Source organism: Onychomys torridus, chromosome 8, assembly GCF_903995425.1.
Source record: "Onychomys torridus chromosome 8, mOncTor1.1, whole genome shotgun sequence".
NCBI lineage: Eukaryota > Metazoa > Chordata > Mammalia > Rodentia > Cricetidae > Onychomys > Onychomys torridus.
Window position 1 is genome coordinate 106,281,031 of NC_050450.1, and position 21,327 is coordinate 106,302,357.

The following is a 21,327-nucleotide window of genomic DNA, read 5'->3' on the forward strand; positions in this document are numbered from 1 at the left end:
GGCTGACTGGAGCGTCTAGTTCGTTTCCTGTGGCCCCATTCACCCTGGACACAGGTGAAGCATGCAATGGCTGTGAGCACTGGAGAGTAATGGGGATTCAAGAGAAATCCACCAACAGGAACCCTACTGCCTCTCCATGCAGACTTACTCATAATAAGTCTCCGTGCAGGGCTATTACTTTTTCCTAGTCAATCCATCTCATGCTGATAAAAAGGAAAAAAGTTATTTAAAATCAGTACATAGGGTTTTAATTCCTTCAATGCTGGCATTTAAGACAAGCTTTCCAGGAATTCTCAACACTCACTGGCTTCCCACAGGTATCTTCATGCCACTCTGCAGAGAGAGGAAGGTGTGGATGACAGCTCCACTGTCCTCAACGAACACACGCTCACACACTGGACCACCTACCTGTACAGCCACCTTGAAGACAGCCACACTACTGTGAAGGACGTTCTGAGACTCAGATGACAGGGCCACACGTGTCTGTGGGGGCTTCAGGGGCACACATGCCACATCCAGGTGGAAGGTGAAAATAGGACATCTGCCTCCACCGCTCTCTAGACCTTTGTTCCTGTCCCCTCCGCTCTGCAGGCACAGTAGATGGAGTGCACTGTTGGGACAGGTTGGTGACAATGGTCTCAAGTACCAACAGCTTAAACCAGTGCCTCTGTAGAGCTGCTGCAGGCTGTGGAAGCAAGGTCACAATTGTAAAGGGAAGGGCACTTAGCTGGCCGTATGTGACACAAATCCCTTGTCTTATCCAGAAGGAACTAGGCTGGCTCCACCGGGCCTCAGGGACACACAGAAGACGGAGGTCAGCAGGGAGGGCCTGCTGTGCTGGAGGGTCCCAGCAGAATTTTACACTGAGGTGTGGGGAGCAGCTGAAAGGAGGGTCTGTGGCACAGTCCTGAAGGATGGTCCTCAGTCAAGCTCCGCAGAGGGGCGAGGAGGAGCTACCAACACAGCCCCTGCAGTGCTACTCTTGGGAGCTTGCAAGTTCTGGCCAGCCAGGTCCTACCGACACCACGAGACCAGGTTCCCAGGTCTATGTGTAGAGTATACAGTTCTGAGATGGGAATGGGAAACGAAGCTGGTTACCGAGGTGCTCCTGAGTGACTGCAGGCAGCGTGCTTGGGTTTGCTGTAGGTGGGGGAGTGTCATGAGTGCCAGGGGCAGGGAGTGTGGATAGTTGGGGAGTAAACAATGAGACAGTGCGTAGTGCTGCCCACGGGAAGCTCCAATCTTGACTGAACCTGGACAGGAGCAAGAAGGTGGGCGGTTACGGGTGGGGATGGGGTGGGTGGATAGGTGGGTCTGTTACAATTGTGATCGAGTGAGTGCCAGACTGGAGAGGCCCTGCCCAGGCCCGGCAGCGGTGCCTAGGGGCCTGAGACATGCTAGTTCGAAGAGGAAGAAGTCTCACACTACTCCTCATGGGAATAGCACTACACACTCATCAGAGAGGGCAAGTCTCCCACACTAGCCAGAAGGGTAAGATGTCTGTCCAGCACCAGTCACCGGCTAGCTGCGGAGAGAACCTGAGGTGCCCGGGACCAGGCTGGACGGGTGCGGGCGGCGACAAGCCCCAGAATACGGGCAAGGGAGGGTACCCGGCCGCAGGCGCACCGTCACTCACCCACGGAGAGCCTGGCTCCTGAGCCCGCGGGCTGCCGCCTACCTGCGTAGGGCCGGACAGGGCGGGCGGCTACTTCCGCCCGGCCGCGCGCTCCCGGCAGCCTCTGCTCTGCGCCTGCGCCCCACTCTGGCCGCGCGCTCCCGGCAGCCTCTGCTCTGCACCTGCGTGCATTTCGCTCCGCCCCGCCTAGAGCCACGTCTTCCCGTCTTCCCGGCAGTCTTTGCTCTATGGGTCTCTCCCCTTCTCCCCATCCCCCCACCCCCCACCCGTCTCTGCTCTGCTGGGTGTTGTAGTTTTTCGCTTGCGCTGGCGCAAGAAGTTGCGCCGGAAATCTGCAGCTGGAGGTGGCTGTCATTCCCCAGCTGAGGCTCCAGGGTTCTTTGCCTGGGCCTCCCCGGCTTCATCTCAGGAAGTTCTGAAGTTCGCCGCCCTAGTTCTCAGCTCTTCCAAACCGGCCATGACGCAGTGGTGTCCAGTTTCCACAGCCAGGACCAGAGTCCTGCACTGAATGAGGATGGCAGTGTGTTCTCATGACCAACTGCAGTCAACAACCCTTACCGACGGTGGACCCCGATTCCTTTTCTCCCGGCCTCCTGCCTAGCCCTGAGTTCTTGTGCTATGTGAACAGGCATCCCGATACCCATTCAGTCCCAGACAGTGGTAGCATAGCAGGATTCTTGAGAAAGGCCCTCATCAGCCAGGGAGCATTAGCCCTGTCTTCTGCATTTCAGCCTCATCTCCCGGGTCTCCAAAAGCCTTCTGGGAAGTAACCGGTGCACAAGGGGCATGAACTCAAAATATGCAGACGGCACACAGTGAAAAAACAGCTCTTTCTTCCACCTTTCCTGTTCAGAAGCCACAGTTAATGCTAGATTCTTGTGATTCCTCTGAAAGATGTCCTGTAGGACATACACTAACGGTAGAACATATACTAAATTACATGTAAAAGTGGAAATGTGCTTGGGGTGGCAGACAGACCTTTCTTGAATTCACTGATGTTCCCTGTCAGATCAAAAGGAGTCCCAATCACATCTCATTCTTCCTATAATTATTCTGAACTATCCATCCTTTATTTGTTACAGCTTGTCCACAGTAACAGATTGCTCTCAGTATTTTTAAAGCACTCTGAATATTCCTTCCCATCCCACGCTTCTCTCCTTCTACCCTCAAAAGGTAGATACGGCCCAGAATATTGTGTTCATTATTCTTTACCTTCCTTTGCAGTCTTTGCACATAGCTAAGTGTGGCTTGAAATAACACACTGCTTAGTTTAACTTTCCTAAAATGAAATAAAACTTTGAGGTAGATGGAAGTATCTCTCGAACAACAAAAAGAAAGCCAAGAAATGTCACTGGGATCCCCTTGGGAGTCAGTGACGTCCTTAGAGACTGCCGGGCTCTGCTTTTTATAGTGCGCTGACTGCACAGGGGGTGCTGTGTGGGAGAGCCTGCTCCCGTGCTCACTGGGGAAGAGGGGACCTGCAGAGGGGAGCCCAGGGCTGAGGTCACCTGGCCTGTGCCTCCCAGCTCTGTCCAAGGCCCTGCCTGCAGTCAGCACAGGAAGAAGCATCCCAGCTAAATGGTGTCTTCACTACCCAAGACTCAACTTGGAGTCTCTGCTCAGACAGGAGACAGGAGATGCTGAGCTTTTCAGCTGTCCCTTTTTACTTCCTAAAAACTCACACATACACATTCCTCCTCCATTTCTCTCTCTTTTTTTCTTTTTTCTGCCTCCTCCATCTTTTATCCTCTGTGAAGTCAAAAGAGGTGTTCTTAAGTTCCTGGAGAGCAGGCTAGCCCAGGAAGCCTGGGGTAGGCCCCACTAGCAGGCCTGTCCTGGAGCGTGAGGGCAGTTCACTGCTCATTCCTGGCTGTAACCTCCCTTATTCAAAGCAACTAGCACAGCATTAATTTTTTCTGAACACACTCCTTTCTGTTATTCTTCCTGGTGCCTTCCCCCCCCCCCCCCCCCGTAATTAGCATGACTCATAAACCAAATATTCTGGCATTGAACGTCACCCATCAAAACAAAGATGAAAAGAATTTCGTAGAAACTATGGGTTGTGCCTCAGGGCACGCTCATCCATTTGCTTCTTATCCACAGGTCAGGCCCTTTTGTGGGTCACAGTTCCTAGGGCTGGGAGTAGCTGAAGCTCCAGGGTTAAGGAGCGGTGAGGTGACAGCATGAGGCAGAAGGGCAGGAGGATATCTGTCCACTGAAGGCTGCTACTTCTGCCCAGAGGGACAGCCTGTTTAGGAGCAGCCTGGGCACTAGCCTTGAAGGACCCAGAGATACTGGAGCCCGGGGGTGGCTCCAAAGGTCTGCTATTTTCTCCAGTTTTAGTCACTGAAAACCTGCTTTCCACTACTGTCAAGTGGCCTACAGTGGCTGTCTGGACAGGGCCCTGCCACCTCCTTGACTCATTCACGAGGTGCAAGAGACATTCTGGCTTCTCCAGAGAGCAGTTTCCTGAGAACCACACGTGTCTGCTGATGCTGCTCTGGCTCTGTCTCAGGGCCCTCCCTGCCCTGGGTCCTTCCTTGCCCTGGCAGGACCTCTGGTGGGAGACTGCAGTCTTGGAGGCCTTCAGAAGTGGCTCCTCTTTCCCTCCTCCCCAAGCAGGAAGGGACATGCCGATTCCCTGCAGGTCTGTTTGGCTTGGGGAGGAACAGGCCCGCCTGTACACAGGGTGAGGCCTCTGAGCCTGGAAGGGTGCTGTGTCTCAGAGCCCTGGTTAAGAGGCAATGGTGTGTTGGCGTCCTGCCAGCAGTAGCTCTTCATGTACCAGCCGGTACCCATCTTAAGCCACCCTTCCTGCCCTCATTGGGTACAAGTAGGGGTTTTGGTACCCCATCCCCACTGTCCACTGGGCGTTCCCAGCCTGTTTCTGAGGCCTTTGCATATCTACAGTCCCCTCCATGGGCACCTCCATACACCACTGGGAATCCACACACTGGCTGGCCTCTGTGTCCCACCATCTTCCTGGCCTCTGTAGGAATTTCCCTTGAAATGAGGCAGTTGAGCAGGAGACAGTAGGCAGGCAGGAAGCTGAAGCCCAGACAGCAAGGATGGGAGAGGAGCTGGGCCAGGAGGATGGTGCAAGGAAGTTCCTAGTGCCCAGGGCTGGGCCAGACATGTGGTGGGGAGCCTCACATCCTGGGGGCTGCAGCTTCTCCGCACCCTGGGGCATCTGGTTACCAGCTGCCTGCTGCCCTGGGTACCCGGGAAGGAGAAGACCTCCCCAGGGGAGCTCATAGCCATGGGTGGGCTTAAGGATGACGCAGGCTAGAAGCTAGTCTAGGTCTGCAGTTCTCTCTCTTACATTTCTGGGGCTAGCTCTTCATAGATAGGGTTGTTGCTGAAGTTGTTAGGGTCAGAGCCTGGGCCCCTAAAAAGCCTTAACAAGCAAGGTTCAGCCTCTGTCCTCAATAGACCAATCAAAGGAACAAATAGTGAAAACAGACAGTTTTATTCATTACAAAGAACAAATAAAGAGAGCCAGCAACCCCCAAGTCTGTCTTTGGGGTCCCGATGTGAGATTTAGATTTAAGGGCAAGAATGTGAGAGCTAAGCTGTTCGGGTCAAAGCACGACAATCAAGGTGTGGCTCTGTCCATCAATGTCCCTTTATTGTCTTGGCCCCTGTAAGACGGTCTGACAAATTGTCAGACAGTCTGAAACCTCTCCCTAGAGGACAAGGTCCTCTTCTTGTTGGCACCAGGCTTCCAGCCTTTCCTCTCCAAGCCAGAGACACCGGGAGAACCCCCAGTTTTGTGGGGTCACACAAATAGCCAAAGGTGGGGGCACAAGTGTCTCTGTAGAATGTCTTCATTTTTGCTAGATGCTGAGCTGGGTTCTGATAGCTGAGTTCTGCTAGAAGACGGGAGAAAGGTTTGGGGTGCTATGGGGCTCCTGAGTCTTGTGGCATCCAGAGCCCCTCCATTCCTGGGTCTGGAGCCCCATGAAGACCCATCTATGAGGAGACTGTAGGGTCTGTAATTCCTAATGGTTCTTGACCAGCCACAGCTGCTGGGGAGGGACCTGCTGTGCAGTTGGAGGCTACTGGAACCCTGAGGTCTGTTGTGGGACTGACTAGGTTAGAGCCCAAGCCACCCCCCCCCCTTGTGGTCTCATTCTTCAGTCTTCATGCTTCTGCCTAGCGGATCTCTGGTAGTGTCCATTCTTAACTGATTCCTGACATCCCAAGGGATGGAAAGAGAGTGTTCGGCCCTTCCCTCAGTAACAATTCTTCATACAGTTTCTTCGTGATCCAGAGTATACATTTGCTTTTATTATTGTTGCTGTTGTTACTATTGACAGGGTCTCCCTAAGCTTGTGAGGCTGTCCTGGAACTCAGTGTGTACCCTCAGGTGAGCCTTCTGGCCTCAATCATGCCTGATGACTCAGGTTGGCTCCTCCATGGGGACACTGAAAGGAACCCCCATAACTCTGCCCACATGCCTCTTTTTCCAAGCTAACTAACATACTGTTCTCTCTCCACTCTGTTAAAAGCAAGATCCTAAAAATGATTCAAGGGATGAGGTTCCCTCCCATTTGAATGTGTGAGGGGGCTGTTCTTGGTCATTCTATGTCCAAATCCAAGGAGTTAAACTCTAGGGTCAGGTGTTTGGTGTCAGCTTGCTGGCACCGCAGAGATTTTTGAACATTGAACCACAGAAGCCAGCGATGGGTCCTGGTGCCTGTACTGTGGCTGGCCTGCTGTAGGTGTTCAGCAGTCCTCTGCTGAGTAAATGATGGCCAGTTCTGTCACCCCAAGGGTAGCTGCTGGTGTGTGTCCCAGCTGTCACTAAGCAAGCTAATCAGGTGGGCACCCTAAACCCAAGCCCAGTGTGTGGGAACTGCTGATGCCCAAGGGAAGGTGAACATCTTCTTGCTCTAGGTGCTTCTAACATCAGCCCTCTGTCCGGCATGCTGCAGACATTCATAAGCACTCACTAAAGGGATAAAATGATGTGAAGCTCAGCCCCCAGCTCCACGTGAGCCTAAATGCATCACAGTCCCCCCATCTCCTTCCCTAAGCATAGTCAGCTTCCCTGGAATAAACAAAAGGCTCTCTCAGTCCCCAGGGTGGGGCTGATTTTGTCGTTTTCTAAGTGGAAAATAATGTGTACTTCTGTGAAGAAAATGGTGGGATTGTTACAGGGAAAAAAGAAAGAAAACCCAGAGAAGCACAAATAAGAAAGTGTCAACAGTGCTGTTTCCACCCCCCCACCCCCCACCCCCCCTCGTGGTGGCTGTTGGGAGCTGCTGGGTGGGTGGGATCCTGGGTTGCTGGGTATGTGGGTCTGGGAACACCACACTTTTAACCTGCATTTTCCCTCCTCATGATTCTAGAAACATCTATGTCGATAGCCGCTCACCTGTTCGCACTGACTGCGGCTGCTGCCAACCTGTCTTGCTCTTCCTCTCCCACCCTCCCTCGTCTCTCCTTCCTCCTGTAGACAGAACCAGGGTTTTCTGGTTAGTGCAACCCCAGACTTCCCTGGGGCTGTTTACCTCTAGTCAACAACCTTTGTCTTGGTTTCCCACCCAACTGATTACTATCATCTAAGGTCTTCCTGGTGGCCTCTGGGGTTTGTAACCTTGGCTAAGGAGATGTGGAGTGGGTGTCTTAGAAGCAGGCAGCTTTTTGAATGCAGAGAAGGGAGGCATTTGGGAAAGGCTTGCTCCAGACTACAACTAGATTCAGAATTCAGGTCACACTTAACAGCACATGGCTCTCCCTCATGGACGTTGCCTCATCTGAATTCTTGAAGATACAGGGTGGGTTTGCGCTTGGAACTGACCGCAGAAGAAATGACACAGAGCAGGAGTGGAGAGCTGGCTCAGTGGTTAAGTGGTGGCTGATCTTGTGGAGGATCCAAGCTCTCAGATTGGATATCTCGCGATCACCCGTAACTCTAGCCCAAGGGGTTTGGTGCCCTCTTCCGGCTTCCATGAGCACCCCTACACATGCAGTGTACATACACCCACACTAAAAATAAATGTTTTTAAAGTGACACCAGATGCTAAGGGCGTAGGAATGAGACAGTTCCATCTTCTAGGAGCTCATAGTTCCTGGAGACTCGATTGGGACACCAGCAATCACATAGCATCTCTGTTCTTGATGCTGAGAGAAGGGCAGCAGCAGTGGGTAAGGGGCCAGGAAGCCTGCTAGGGGAGGCTGCTTCTGAAGACACGGCTGGGGAGGAGGTATCAGTAAGAGGGACATCCATCTAAAGACCTGGGATGGCTTTAGGTAGCTGTGCAGTGGGGGGAGGTGGAGGTCCATGTTAATGCTCAGAATTTAAACACTTCCTTTCATGTTAGCAGATACCCTTTAAGTCAAGAACGATGCTCCAATTTGGGTTTTAAAGCTGCCTCTGGGAGATTGGGGCAGGGAGACCCTGACCAACTGGGGAAGACTTGGTGCAGGACACAAGGGCCAGAGACCTTGGGGAGCTTGTGCGATAGCTTAGGTGTGGAAGGCGTGTGGAAAGTATGAGTCTTGGCAGCTCCCACACTCTTAGCCCCGGCGGGTCAGTGCTGTCTCTAACCCAGCTGCTAGCCCCAGGGGGAGAAGTCAGAATTGTGGGAACAGGGGGAGGGGGTGAGTTAACTGGGGATCCCATGGTAGGGTAGACCAGGGTCACCAAGCAGAGATTTGGGAACACAGATGCAGAGCCTCACTGGTCAAGGCATAGTTAGGAAAAGTCCAGCCAGCCGGGCTGCCCAGTCTGGTGGCAAGCTTGGATGTGTCTGCCATGGAATCTGAAGTTTTATTGTGTTTCATCTCAGCTAATTGAAACAGCTCTGTGTGGCTGGTGTGTTGGAGAGCACGGATATGGGGGGGCTCAGCACCACTACTGGGAGAGGATGGGTTGGGGTGGTTTCCATTGAAGGCCTGACAGACAGGATGGCTTTGGAGCAAGAGAAGCTAAGGGCTGAGGAGGCAGCCTTGGAAAACGATCGTCTCATGGGGAGACCAAGAAGGTAGATCCATGGGTACTCAGCACCAGGGAGGCTGAGGCAGGGTGATGGTGAGTTCAAGGCCAGCCTGGGCCACATAACAAGTTCAAGCCTTCCTTCTTTCCTTCCTTCCTTCCTTCCTTCCTTCCTTCCTTCCTTCCTTCCTTCCTTTCTTCTATAAGGAAAGGGAAACCCAATAGACAGACTGGTAGGTGTTTTAAGGATTTATGTTTATTCTTATATATGCGTATGTACATGTTTCTGTGTAAGTGTATGCTACATGTGTGTGGGTGCCCCTGGGGGCCAGAAGACAGTGCTAGGTCCTGTGGAACTGAAGTCACGGGTTGTGTGTGGAAGCCCTCTTACTCTCTCCAGCCCCAACTGGTAGATGTTTTAAAGCTCTTAACCCAGTACTCACACTGGGCATGCTCTCTTAGGCCTGTAACCCAGTGCTCACACTGGGTGTGCTCTCTTACACCTGTAACCCAGTGCACAGGAGGCTGAGACGGGGGATCACCATGACATAGAGTTTACATAGCAAGGGCTACAGAGTAGGAGCCCTTTCTCAAAGCAATAACAAACAACAACAGAATGAATTACTGAAGCACCAAAGGCTTTGCAGGGATCTTGGTACTGCCAGGTGGAGAGTGGGTGTGAGCAGCCTGGGCTGGAACAGGTGGTAGCAAGGTTGACAGATGCTGGCCAGATGGTGCTGGCACATGCCTTTAATCCTAGCAAAGGCAAGCAGATCTCTGTGAGTTCGAGACCAGCCTGGTCTACAGAGAGAGTTCCAGAATAGGCAGGGCTACACAGAGAAACCCTGCTTTGAAAAACAAACAGAAAGAAAGAAAGAAAGAAAGAAAGAAAGAAAGAAAGAAAGAAAGAAAGAAGGAAGGAAGGAAGGAAGGAAGGAAAGAAAGAAAGAAAGAAAGAAAGAAAGGGAAAGGAAAGGAAAGGAAAGAAAAGAAAAGAAAAGAAAAGAAAAGAAAAGAAAAGAAAAGAAAAGAAAAGAAAGATTGACAGATGCTGAGCAAACCACAAGGCTGACCTAGGAGCCACTAGGTAGAGGGGGCAGCATTCCCTCTTGGAGAGTATCCTCAGGCGGTTCCTGTGAAGTGCTGGGGGATGTCCAGGCTTGGGGTAACCAGACAAAGGCCAGTTTGTGCTGCTTGCAGAGGGCTGGGCATGCTAGAGCCGGGATACAGAATCCCCAGGTTCTTTCTTCCCTGGGTCTTGGGAGTGGTCAGCCCTCAGGGCAACATCAGTGCTGGTGCCAAAGAAATGGGCAGTGGGCCAGGCCACCTGCAGAGTGGGGCCCTGGCACAAGCTCCTGGGGCCTGTCTTCTCTCAGACGGTCCTCAAAGCAGGGTGAGCTTCCAGCCGGAGGGGGCCCAGCTGGGAGGTGACCTAAGGACAGCTGCTTTCCTCAAGGAGATCTTTGTTTCCTGGAGGATGCGCGGAGCTCTGCAGGCTGGGCTGGTCAGGTGCCACTAGGGCTGGAGGCCTGGCAACCACATGGCAGGGCCTGGGCAGACTGCTCCAGGTGAGTCTTCTTGGACAGGGTGCAGATGAAGGAGCTGCTTTGGGATGGGGGAACTCCTGGTCTTTCCTCTCTTCGTTTTGCCCCAGACAAGACCTCACTTGCATCCAGGGACAAAGAGTCCTGTGCTCATAAGCTGGCTGTCTTACAGGAATCCACCTTCTCCATCCCTGGGCTTGGGCTTTGGAGGAAAGCCCCAAACCTTAAAAAAGTAAGCCCTCCTTCTCCAAGTCAGAAATAGGAAAAGGCATAAAAGAGAAGGGCGGTGATTCCAAGAGGAGCCAGGCCCTGGAACACACAGAAACCCATTCCCCATCAGGAGTCAAGGCTCCCTAGCTGCCTCCTTTAAGCAGTTGGGGGAAGAGGCAGAGCCTCTGACCAGCCTGAGCTGCTGCTGAGTCCCAGCAGGAAATCACATTGAAAGGGCTTCTGGAACAAACCTTGAATGGGGCTCATCACTGACTGGACGTCACTCTAGCACCCTCTTGCTCATCCTGTTTGGGTGTTTGAGGGATAAATGAGTAAGGAAAGACCTAGGAGCTGATGTCACGTGTTAGGAAATCCTGAGTATCACCTCAATGTGGCATTTTCTCTTCCTTGGCTGAATCTTGTCCTCACATGGATTCTCTACTCTCCTCAGTGGTGGAAATCAGTTCTACCAGGGGTCAAGGCAGAGTAGTCTCTGGCTTCCCAGGGTCTGAGAGGATGTCTCATGCATGAGAAGAACAGTGATGGTGGAGGGTAGCAATACTGTGCTCAAAGAACTGCGCTCCATGTGTCCTAGAGCTGAAGCCATTAGGGAAGCGTGGGGGGATCCAGTCCTGTCTTTGCCAAGCTTCCTGGGAAATGAGTTTAAAACGTTAGGGTGCTGTCCAGGACCCAGCAAAGCTGGACAAAGATGCTTATCTGGGAGGCAGCCAGAGCCCCTGGAAAGCATCTGGTAGCGCCAATGACAGGAAGGACAAATGACCTTCGAGGCTATGAAGGAGGGCTGGTGGTGGATTAGATGTGCCGGATACAAGGAAGGAAGGAGTGTAAATGATTCCCAGATTTCAGGCCTGCTGTTAGTTCATAGCTCCTGCTTCCTCCCCCGCTGGCCCCACTGTAATCTAGAACAGAAGCCCCTTTGGAACTTGCAGCCATGCCGACATGTTCTGTACTATACTTTCCAATATGGCAGCAATACTGCCATGCACGCAATTGTCCAGAGCTTGGGACGTGACTAGCCTGCTCAGGGAGAGGAACTTTGAATTTCATTTTATTATTATAGAATCCAGTCTCTTGTCCACGGTAGTCAAGTGCTCTACAGCTGGCCTAGACCCCCAGCACTTTTGAGATAATCTCATTACGTAGCCAGACTAGCTTCAGATCTAAGATTTTCAGGCAGGTACAATAGCCCAGTTGGCAAAGTGCCTTCATTAAAAGCACAAAGACAAGAGTTTGATCCTCAGAATCTGAGTAAAAAATGCTGGCGTGGTGGCCTGCAGGAGTAACCCAGTGATGGGGAGGTGGAGACTGTCCTGAGCTCTCTTTGACGCTTCCTAGTGCATCCTGGGACAACAAGTAGGCACCCCCATGCTTAGCACTTGGTTTGTGTCTTATTTTAATTGGTTTCAATACCACAACGGCCACTGTTCGGAGAGCAAAGGTCTAGAATGTTCTGGGCTCACCACTCATCATTCAGTCTTGAGCATTGGTTTGTTTCTCCCCTAGGCTGTTACACAGTAGAGATAGGAAACACATTTAATTTATGGCTGAATCACCTCCCCCACCCTCACCCCAGCTCTTGCACAATGACATGCCATAGGCCATGCCTGTGTTAAATTACCAGCTGAGAGGGCTGCTCCTCTCCTTCCAAGGCTCCTGGCCATTCAAGGAGATTACAGGCTTCTGGCCTCTCTGAACAGTTGCTTACCTGATGAGGATTAAGGAAGAAAACAGTGTTTACAAAATGCTTTTGTCAATGGCACTGAGCTGGGGGGTGATGGGGAGGGAGATACCAAGGCCAAACCCAAGCAGGCAGCCTCACACTCCAGGAGGCCACCATCCACACACTCAGGCAGAGAGGGGTCAGAAACAACAGGGCATAAGGAAATTGAGCTTGCAGATGAATATTGTTTTCCATAAAGGACCCACCACATGAGGCCTGGGAAGGGATAAAAAGTCCCAGCAAGGAAGTGCCCTCACATGCCCTACCCTCCTGTAAGTTACTTTACTTCTCCTGCAAAGGGGGAGTCCCCTTGCTGGGGTGAAGGTTGGGAGGAAGCCAGTGGGGTCGGCTGAGGAAGGATGCTGGGCTCTGCTCTGCAGGTTCTGTGGGAGTTGGAGGGAGAAATAAAAGATAACAGAGTTTCAATAGGGCACAGGGATGGCACAGGGATGGCAGAGGCTGCTGAAGACCTGGGGTCATGCTGGAGTTGCCCTCGGACTCCTACAGCAATGCAGCCCAGAGACAGGCTGTATGAGTTGCGGTTGTGTGGTGGGGTCACCCTCATGATCAGGATGTCCTAGCCTTCTGTGGAGCTACCTCTGTGTGGAGCACATCCCCAGATGGTCTCACCACAGGCCATCTGTGCTGGGAATGGAGACAGGGCCAAATTTGGTTAGGCGTTGGGCAATATTGGTTTTGCCCAAAAAATGACTAAAATGACCTTAATGTGACTATAGGATTTGTTTAAATGGTTGTTGAGATGGCATCGAGGAAGGGAATATTTCAGCCTTGGTTTGATTTTAATCTTCAAAGGAGGCTGTTGGCGGGGGGGGGGGGTGCGCACGTGCATGCAGGTGTTGGGGGACCACTCTGCCTACCTCATTGCCATCAGCAGGAGCTTCTGACTACTTTGGGGGCTGTTACCTGACACCCTACCCATGTCACATTGCTAGCCCAGCTCTGGGCACCCCTTTTCTGACAAACATGTTTAAAATCCCCATTCTCGATTGGAAAGAGACACACCAGCATTGAATGGAGGCCATGGCACTGGTTCCTGGAAGGGAGTAATTTTGTTCTTGAGAGGACAGACAGAGTCTGGAGTCGTTGGTTGTTACAAACTGAGGAAGATGCTAATAGCATTTTTGGGTAAAGGCTGGGACCCCACAAAGCACCCTTAAAAATACAGGACAGGATCCCTTCCAAGGAGAAAATGAGGACTGTCCAGCTTCAGATGTCAGCAAGAACCCATGGGTTAGGACAGCCAAAGGTAGCTTTATGTCAGCTTCCATTCATAGGGCCCCCAAACATGCATGGAGTTTGACACACACACACACACACACACACACACACACACACACACATACACACACTTCTCATATATATATATATATTCAGAGTCATAGATAAATCAAGTTTTTTTTTTTGTTGTTTTTGATTTAGTTTTTCGAGACAGGGTTTCTCTGTGTAGCTCTGTGCCTTTCCTGGAACTCTCTTTGGAGACCAGGCTGGCCTCGAACTCACAGAGATCCGCCTGCCTCTGCCTCCCAAGTGCTGGGATTAAAGGGCATGCGCCACCACCACCCAGCCATGGGATAGATACTCCAAATCAAGTTTAAACTTAGTGTGGTGGTGCATACCTACACTACAGCACTTAGGAACCTGAGGCAGGAGAATTGAGAGTTTGAAGCCAATCTGGGTTACACAGTGAGGGAAAAAAAAAACAAAAACAAAAACCCCAAACGAACCTAAGTTTAAAGAAAGGAAAACTTCCTGTTGCCTGATGCAAGCTTAACACTTACAGTGGGTGGGGAGAATAATTATGAAGGTACCAGGGGAAAACAGGAAATACAGAAATAGAGAAATAAACAGATCAAGAGAACTTAGCTCGATAAATATTTGTTGAATACTCGTGAAGTCCAGGATGCTGCAGGACGCTTGGCTGGGCCAGGGACATCCATGTCTGATGGAGAGTCAAGGCCAAGCCAAAGTCTCCATGGCTGGAGACAACCTGACACATAACTCGGCAGAGGCGGAGGGTCTTCTAAGGTCAGGGCTGGGGAGGCATGAACTGTGGCAGAGCTTAGCATGAAGTGGGTCTTGACAGGGCCAGCTGGGCTAGGGTCACCTGAGTTTCGCTTGTCTGTGCTCCAGGGTAGCCAGGCACCTAGGAGGAGGCCAGCGGTTCCCTCCCCTGTGTGTGCCGTGCATGTGTGCACGTGTGCTGTGCATGTTCAGATGTGTATAGGAACAGTTCTGTGTGTGTGTACTCATGTGGAGGCTAAAGGGACAAACTCAGCTGTTGTTCCTCAGGTACCATCTATCTTTATTGTGTTTGTTTGTTTATGAGACAGAGTTTCTCTTTATATCCTGGCTGTCCTGGATCTTGCTCTGTAAACCAGGCTGGCCTCGAACTCACAGAGATCCACCTGCTCTGCCTCCCACCACCACCGCCTGGATGCTTTGTTTTTTGAGACAGGGTCTATCCTTGGCTTGGGACTAACCAAGTAGGTGAGGCTGGCTGGCCAGTGAGCCCCAGACATCCGCCCATCTCTGACTTCATGATAATGGGATTGTAAATACAGGCCACCATACTCAGCTTTTATTTGTTTTTATTTTGTATGTGGATTCTAGGGGTGGATTCTCAGGTCCTTGTGCCTGCCAGGCAAGCACTTTAGCAACTGAAAAAGATCATGCCCCCTCTGTTCTCACTTATGAACGGCATACTAATGAATGAATATCTTCTCCTGGAAAGATTAGCCATGGGATCATATGAGGCCTGGGTGGGAAAGAAGTGATTAATGAGGACATGTTCTCAGACCTACCCTTACCTCATGGGTCCAAAGAATTGGAAGGATGCATGGAATCGCAGCCGGGTGCCTGGTGCCACTGCTGGGCCCCTTCGCTGCTTATCAGTCCAAACAGGACAAAGGTGCTCCAGGCAAAGGAGCAGGAATGCAGGCCTACTGACAGGTGCCAGGGCTTGGGGGTGTGGCTTGGAGGTGGCATGCAAGCTGCTGTCTATCGGCAGACCCTTGGCAGTACCAGGAGATACAGGATATGGCCCTGCCCTGGTCAGCTGAACCAGAAGCTGAAGTTTAAGAGGAGCCCTAAGGGGCCGCGCAAAAAAAAAAAAAAAAAAAAAAAAAAAAAGGAGGAGCCCTAGGTTTGAGGAACCAAGAGCTGGACCACAGACTGAGGTGTGCAGCCAAAGGGGAAGAGAGCCTGGTCCTGCTTGCCCCAGGCCAGCCGCTTAGAGAGATGACAGGTGGATGGGGTAGAGAATTTAAACATGTACTTCAACTCAGTACATACACACCCTCACTTGCTTTGGCTAGTGGTGGGGAAGCATCTGGGATTGAGGACAGGCTTGAAGGACAGTCTCCTATCGGAAGAGGAGGGTCCTTTCCAAGCTTTTGTTTAACAGCTGGGAGAGGGTTGAATGGGTAACCTTCTCTACATTGTGTGCCAATGGACACTCGCTCAGCGCCCTCTGGTGGTAGAAAACAGCTGCAGCCAGTTTCTGCCCACTAGGCCCTCTGGGGAGGAACTAGTAGTTGCCCTGGACTCATTTGGGATTATTCTGCTTATTGTCAGGGCCCAGCAAGTGAAGTGGTGGGTCCCCTTCCTGAGAGGCTGGTGCAGGTGACTGTGCTCAGTGAATCAGAGGTTCCCACGGAGCAGTGTGTGTGCGCGTGTGTGTGTGTGTGTGTGTGTGTGTGTGTGTGTGTGTGTGTGATGTGGGGCTGGGCAAACTGTTCTCACTGTGGGCTGTTTCTCTGTCGAGCCCTTTCCTAACCCATGCCCTCTCCTTGTATTTTAGCAGGAAAATGGGCTCCTATGGACAGGGATTTCTGCTGGGATACTGCCTGCTGCTGGCCATTGCCTGGGGCCCAGTCCTGAGCCTTGTGCCCCGAGGCCAGCAGGAACAGCTGGAGTGGGAAGAGAAAGAGGGGCCACCCTCTCCTCTGGACCATGAGAAGAGGTGAGGGGCTGTGATGGCATGCTAGCAGGGACTCTGGAGCTGGCCAGATCGAGTGTGTGAGGTTTGGGGCACTGCAGGGGTGGTTGCTCAGAGTTGCAAAGGGGCAAAGCGGAAGCTGAGGAGTGGTCCTCAGGGAAGTTGATCCTGGAGGTCAAACAGGCAGTTTCTCCTTCTGGTGGCTTGGGCATCTTATCTGAGTCCGAGGATTGCAGTCCAACCTCATTCTAACCCAGGGCAGAGTCTGTAAGAACCTTACATCTCCGTCATGAAAAGGCACCTGCTCTGCCCTTCGAGTTGCCTTTGCTTTCTAGTTTGGTTTCCTGGGAATGTTTACCAGGGCACTGGGAGTGCATGCAAGCAGGAGGCTGGGACAAGTGGCCTCAACAACTTACTCATTTATAAGATGGCAATACAGTCTCGCAGTCTTGGTCAGGATCGTTTTTCTCTGCCAGTAGAAGCTTTAAAAACAAACAGACAAAAACCAGGAAAAATCTCAAGCGTAACAAGTAGCAGCAGAGAAATCTCAAACGCTGCAGACAGCAGCAGCAGTTGAAGAATGACATTTATTGGGGGTGCGGAAACACGGGCCTGCAGCAGGCACCCAGAGAAAAAGATCCTCTGTTTCGCAGAGGGGACATCCAGTCTCTTCTCCAGGGCTGGGGTTTTTAGTCTCTAGAGAGTTTTCCTTTCCTAATTTCAGGTTGGTCAGTTTGAAGAAAGGCAGGTTGGTTGATTGGCCTACAACTGTTGTTGACCTGTCCTGAGCAGCCTTGAACCTGTTCAGCCAGTTGGTCAGCAGGGTGCCTGCTGGTGGGAGACCAAAGCCTACATTGCTTTTGTTCTCAGCTGTTGAAATTTTGTCTAAAGTCAGGAGGTTGAGGAGGAAGCTGTCGTGGAAATTCACCAGCTTTATTACATAGCCATGGTCCCTCTCCCTGTCTGTCTGCCTACCAGAAAGTCAGTCTAACTCCCAGGCAAGAATGTGCTGGTGAGGATGGAGCAGGCAAGTCAGGGGGCAGCTGCCCTTGAAAGGTTATAAAGGACTTCAGGATGTCACTTGCCTTTGTGTCTGTGCCCCTCAGTGGTATACAGACCCAAAGCTCTGGAAGATATTTTGTAGGACATCAAGCATGAAGTCCTAGGAGCCTGTGCAAGGCTCCATGCCGGCTTCGGTTTCTTCATTATCCTGCACATTGGGTCGATTTAATGTTCAAGGTTCCAGACATTTTGGGGGGGGGCAAGAAACCCCATTCCTTTGTTTCTTCTTCCTCTCCTTTGTTTCCATTTGGCAAACATTGATTAAGAAGCTTCTGTCAGTCAGGCCATCTCCTGGGTCCTGGAGATGCACTTGGAGGACAGACTTCGGCTTCTAGAAACTCCAAGGCCATAGGGAGACAGACAATCACAATACAATACAGGCTCCGAAGCAGGACTGTATCCACAGTGCAGTACCAGGTTCTCTCGGGTGTGGGAGGAAAAGGCAGAATGCTGTAGGCAGAGGGAGGTGAGTCCCGCAGGATGTGAGGGTGATTTGGGGTGGTGAGAGCTGGATCCCGGGAATGGGGGATGTAAAGTGTTAAGTCTGAGGTAGCTGAGTTAGTGTGTGGGAGGGAGAATCTCATCCAGGTTTCGTTCTGTAGGGAATAGGGAGTCCTGCAGGAGAGGTTTGCACTTAAGGGTGTTCCAGAAGGAATGCTCGAGGGAAGCATCGGAGAGTGAATTGCTGATGGAAAGCCAATCTCCAGGACTGCTGTCCACATGGTGCATTAGAGATAAGGGCCCAGATCTGTCCTGGTGATGCTGTGGGTAGGGCTCGACTCCCCAGTACTTACTGGATATGGAGGGGAGGTCAGGAAGGCAGAAGGCTCTATTATGGGCCACTATCATGTGCTGGGAAAAACATTTGGAAGCAGCAGATTTCACAGGCAAAGGGTCATTATGAAGCTTCCAATTCTGGACACGTGGTGTCTGTGGGGCCCATTGAATGGGTGGGATAGAGACTTCCCGAAAGACACTTGAAGCTCAGGAGAGGTGTAGGTGAGTCTTTCTCCAGGAACTGGGTTTTCATATGGTTGACCTCAGAGTTTGTGTGGACCCATGTCCCAGATTGTCTGGGGATGAAACATGGATCGGGGTTGGAGAGGAACGGGCTGGTTTATCTAGATCTTTCTGTGTCAAGTGGAACCTGTGAAGAGAGTAACATGCAATGTTGCCTGTGGCCATGTGATGGCAGTGTACAGCCATTACCGTTTGCCGGCTGCGGTAGCCTGGAGGCACTGGAAGATGAAGTGAATAAAGCAAAATTGTTTACAAATGAGTTGCTGGTAGGTTGTGCTCTAGATACATAGAGCAGTTCTTTACAGCTGAGAGACCTGGTCCTGCAGACAAGATTTCTCCACCTGAGCCCTGAGGTTATTGTCATTTGCATTATCTTTGTTTTGGATATATTACTACTATAATGGTGTGTGTGTGTGTGTGTGTGTGTGTGTGTGTGTGTGTGTGTGTGTGTGTTATCTGCAGTTTGAGTCAGGATCTCAGAATTCTCCCCCATGTCTATGCTAACCAGAGCATTGCATTTCCAGAGAAGGGGAACCCAGGGGAGTCAAGCCCGGGTCCATAGCAGCAGAAGAGAGCTCCCAGCTCAAAGAGTTTATAATCTGTGGTGGTTTATTCCCTTAGGGATGAAGACACACGTGAGAAGTATAGCCCCAGCCAGGGCCAGGACCCCCCTACTTCCAGGTGCTACCGATGCTGTGACCCTGGCACGCCTGTATACCAGACAATCCCCCCACCCCAAATCAACATTACCATCCTGAAAGGTAAGAAGGCTGCAGAGCTGGCTGGTATGGGGGTGGGGTGGGGGTGGGGTGGGAGGCACTCCTGGGGGCTGCTTTATATCAATGGAGCGGGAGATGCTGTTGGGTGGGGCTGGGCAGGATCAGGGGTCTCAGATAGAGCGGAGGTGGGCTGTCATCTGGAGGGAAGGAAGAAATTTTGAGTTTTGAGCTATGACCCTTCTCTATGAGCAGAAGAGGGGGAACCTTAGAAGATTCTAGGGAGATGGCTCAATGGTTAAGAACACTTGCTAAGAAAGCAAAATGACCTGAGTTCAAATCCCCAGCTCCCATGTAAAAACCAGGGGTAGCCACATGTGCCTGTAATCAGGATGCTTGGGAAGGGCAGAGTCAGGAAGATTCTAGAATCCAGGCTTTCTGAAGCACTGTGATTCAGTGAGGAACCTTACATCAAAAGATAAGATGGAGTGGGGCTGGAGAGAGGGCTCAGTGAGTAAGAGCACTGACTGCTCTTCCAGAGGTCCCAAGTTCGAGTCCCAGCACCCACATGGCAGCTCACAACTGTCTAACTCCAGTTAGAGGGATCTAACGTCCATGGAAAAACACCAATGCACATAAAAATAATAAAATAAATAAAAAAGGCAAGGTGCAAAGAGAAAAGAGTACTTCCGACACAGTCTTCTGGCCTCTCCAAGTGCCTGTAGTGTGTGCACACACACATGTCACACATGTACACAAACACCACACATGCATATCCATAAAGAGGGGCCTCAGGGATTCTTCCCCTCCCTGTTTGCATGGGACTTGCAGATCTCGAAGCTCCTTCTTTTGATGCCACCTCAAGCCAGTTCTCTGAAATGCTGAACCCTCCCTCTAGATAACTTCACACAACCCCAGGGAATGCTTCAACCTGGATCTTGCTCTGAGTCATGACATCTGCAGTCCATTTACTCAGAGTGAGCCCAGGCCTGGCCACAGAGCCTGTTGCTAGTGGACAAACCCATATGTTCCTTTATCTTTGCCAGGACTTTCCAGAAAGAAAGTGAAAAGGCTTGCCTTCTGGATGAAAATAGACCAACCCTTGACAGTGAAAATGGTAGCCTAATGATGTGAGAACCCAAACGTCCCCTTGCCCAGGTCAGGGCTGGGATGTGGAGTCAGATGGCTGCCTGGAAGCCAGCTGCAGGCTGACCTCCTTTGGGGACTCATCTCTTCTTATTCTCTCTTAGGTGAGAAAGGTGACCGAGGGGATCGAGGCCTCCAGGGGAAATACGGTAAAACAGGTTCTACAGGCGCCAGGGGCCATATTGGACCCAAAGGGCAGAAGGGGTCCATGGGGGCTCCTGGAGACCGCTGCAAGAGCCATTACGCAGCCTTCTCTGTGGGCCGAAAAAAGGCTTTGCATAGTAATGACTACTTCCAGCCCGTGGTCTTCGACACACAGTTTGTGAACCTCTATGAACACTTCAACATGTTCACTGGCAAGTTCTACTGCTATGTGCCGGGCATCTACTTCTTCAGCCTCAATGTGCACACTTGGAACCAGAAGGAGACATATCTGCACATCATGAAGAACGAGGAGGAGGTGGTGATCCTGTATGCACAGGTGAGCGACCGAAGCATTATGCAGAGTCAGAGCCTGATGCTGGAGCTGCGTGAGCAGGATGAGGTCTGGGTGCGCCTCTTCAAGGGCGAGCGTGAGAATGCCATTTTCAGTGATGAGTTCGACACCTACATCACCTTCAGTGGCTACCTGGTCAAGCCAGCCTCTGAGCCCTAGCTGCCACTCCCCATGGCACTGTCACAGACTGATAACCTCCTTCCCTGTCACCCCTGCCCATTCCTGCATTCCATGGACCCTGGAGTCCTGCCCCAGGCTGACCCCATCGTCTCTCCCCTCAGTCCTGGCTTCTTTGGCCTCAGTGTCCTTAGTTTTGGTTTTTGACAAGATGCTCGTGGCCACTGGGAAGTCCAAAGGGCTGTGTGGTCCTCGGTCTGGCTGCTGCTCTCGATAGAGAGCTGCTGGCAGATGAAATCATTGGGTGGGGTGCCTATGAGGACTTTGGGGGACCTCCAGCTCCTTCTGTGTACACAGCCTTAGACGACCCTGTGGTGCTCTGTCCTGCGGCCCCAGGGTGTTCCAGAGCACAGCCCCTGTGTGCTCCCATTCCTGGACGTAATTAAGCAAACGCCATGAGTTTCAAAGGAACAAACCAAAGCAGAGAGACAGGAAAGTGGTGTTTGTTTTGGCTTTTCAGCCAGCTGGCTCTTAGAGAGAGAGGGAGGGAGGGAGGGAGGGAACAAGGAGGAGGAGGAGGAGGAGGAGGAGGAGGAGGAGGAGGAGGAGGAGAGAGAGAGCGAGAGAGAGAGAGAGAGAGAGAGAGAGAGAGAGAGAGAGAGAGAGCGAGAGAGCGAGAGCACTGTCTGTACTGGGGCCAGAGACCCCGCACAGGAATGGAACTATGGGGAAACATAG

At 51.6% G+C, this 21,327-nt stretch overlaps 2 protein-coding genes across 6 annotated transcripts in view; one reads left to right on the plus strand and one right to left on the minus strand.

Moving 5' to 3' along the window:
• Cant1 (calcium activated nucleotidase 1) overlaps positions 1 to 1,777 on the minus strand; it is a 22,411-nt gene extending 20,634 nt beyond the window's left edge. For 2 of the 5 annotated variants that reach the window (XM_036196628.1, XM_036196627.1), the window contains exons 1-2: positions 1,637 to 1,777; positions 409 to 685 (exon numbers count right to left, since the gene is read on the minus strand). The gene's annotated coding sequence lies outside the window, so the exon portion shown is untranslated. The remainder of the gene's footprint in view (positions 1 to 408; positions 686 to 1,636) is intronic. The other 3 variants (XM_036196632.1, XM_036196630.1, XM_036196631.1) reach the window with 3 other exon arrangements.
• The window catches only part of C1qtnf1 (C1q and TNF related 1), a 22,522-nt gene extending 1,410 nt beyond the window's left edge, over positions 1 to 21,112 (plus strand). The window contains exons 2-4 of the mRNA XM_036196633.1: positions 15,895 to 16,056; positions 18,736 to 18,875; positions 20,081 to 21,112. Coding sequence (XP_036052526.1) covers positions 15,902 to 16,056; positions 18,736 to 18,875; positions 20,081 to 20,631 — 846 coding nt within the window. The 5' untranslated portion in view covers positions 15,895 to 15,901 and the 3' untranslated portion in view covers positions 20,632 to 21,112. The remainder of the gene's footprint in view (positions 1 to 15,894; positions 16,057 to 18,735; positions 18,876 to 20,080) is intronic.
• The last annotated feature ends 215 nt before the right edge of the window (positions 21,113 to 21,327 follow it).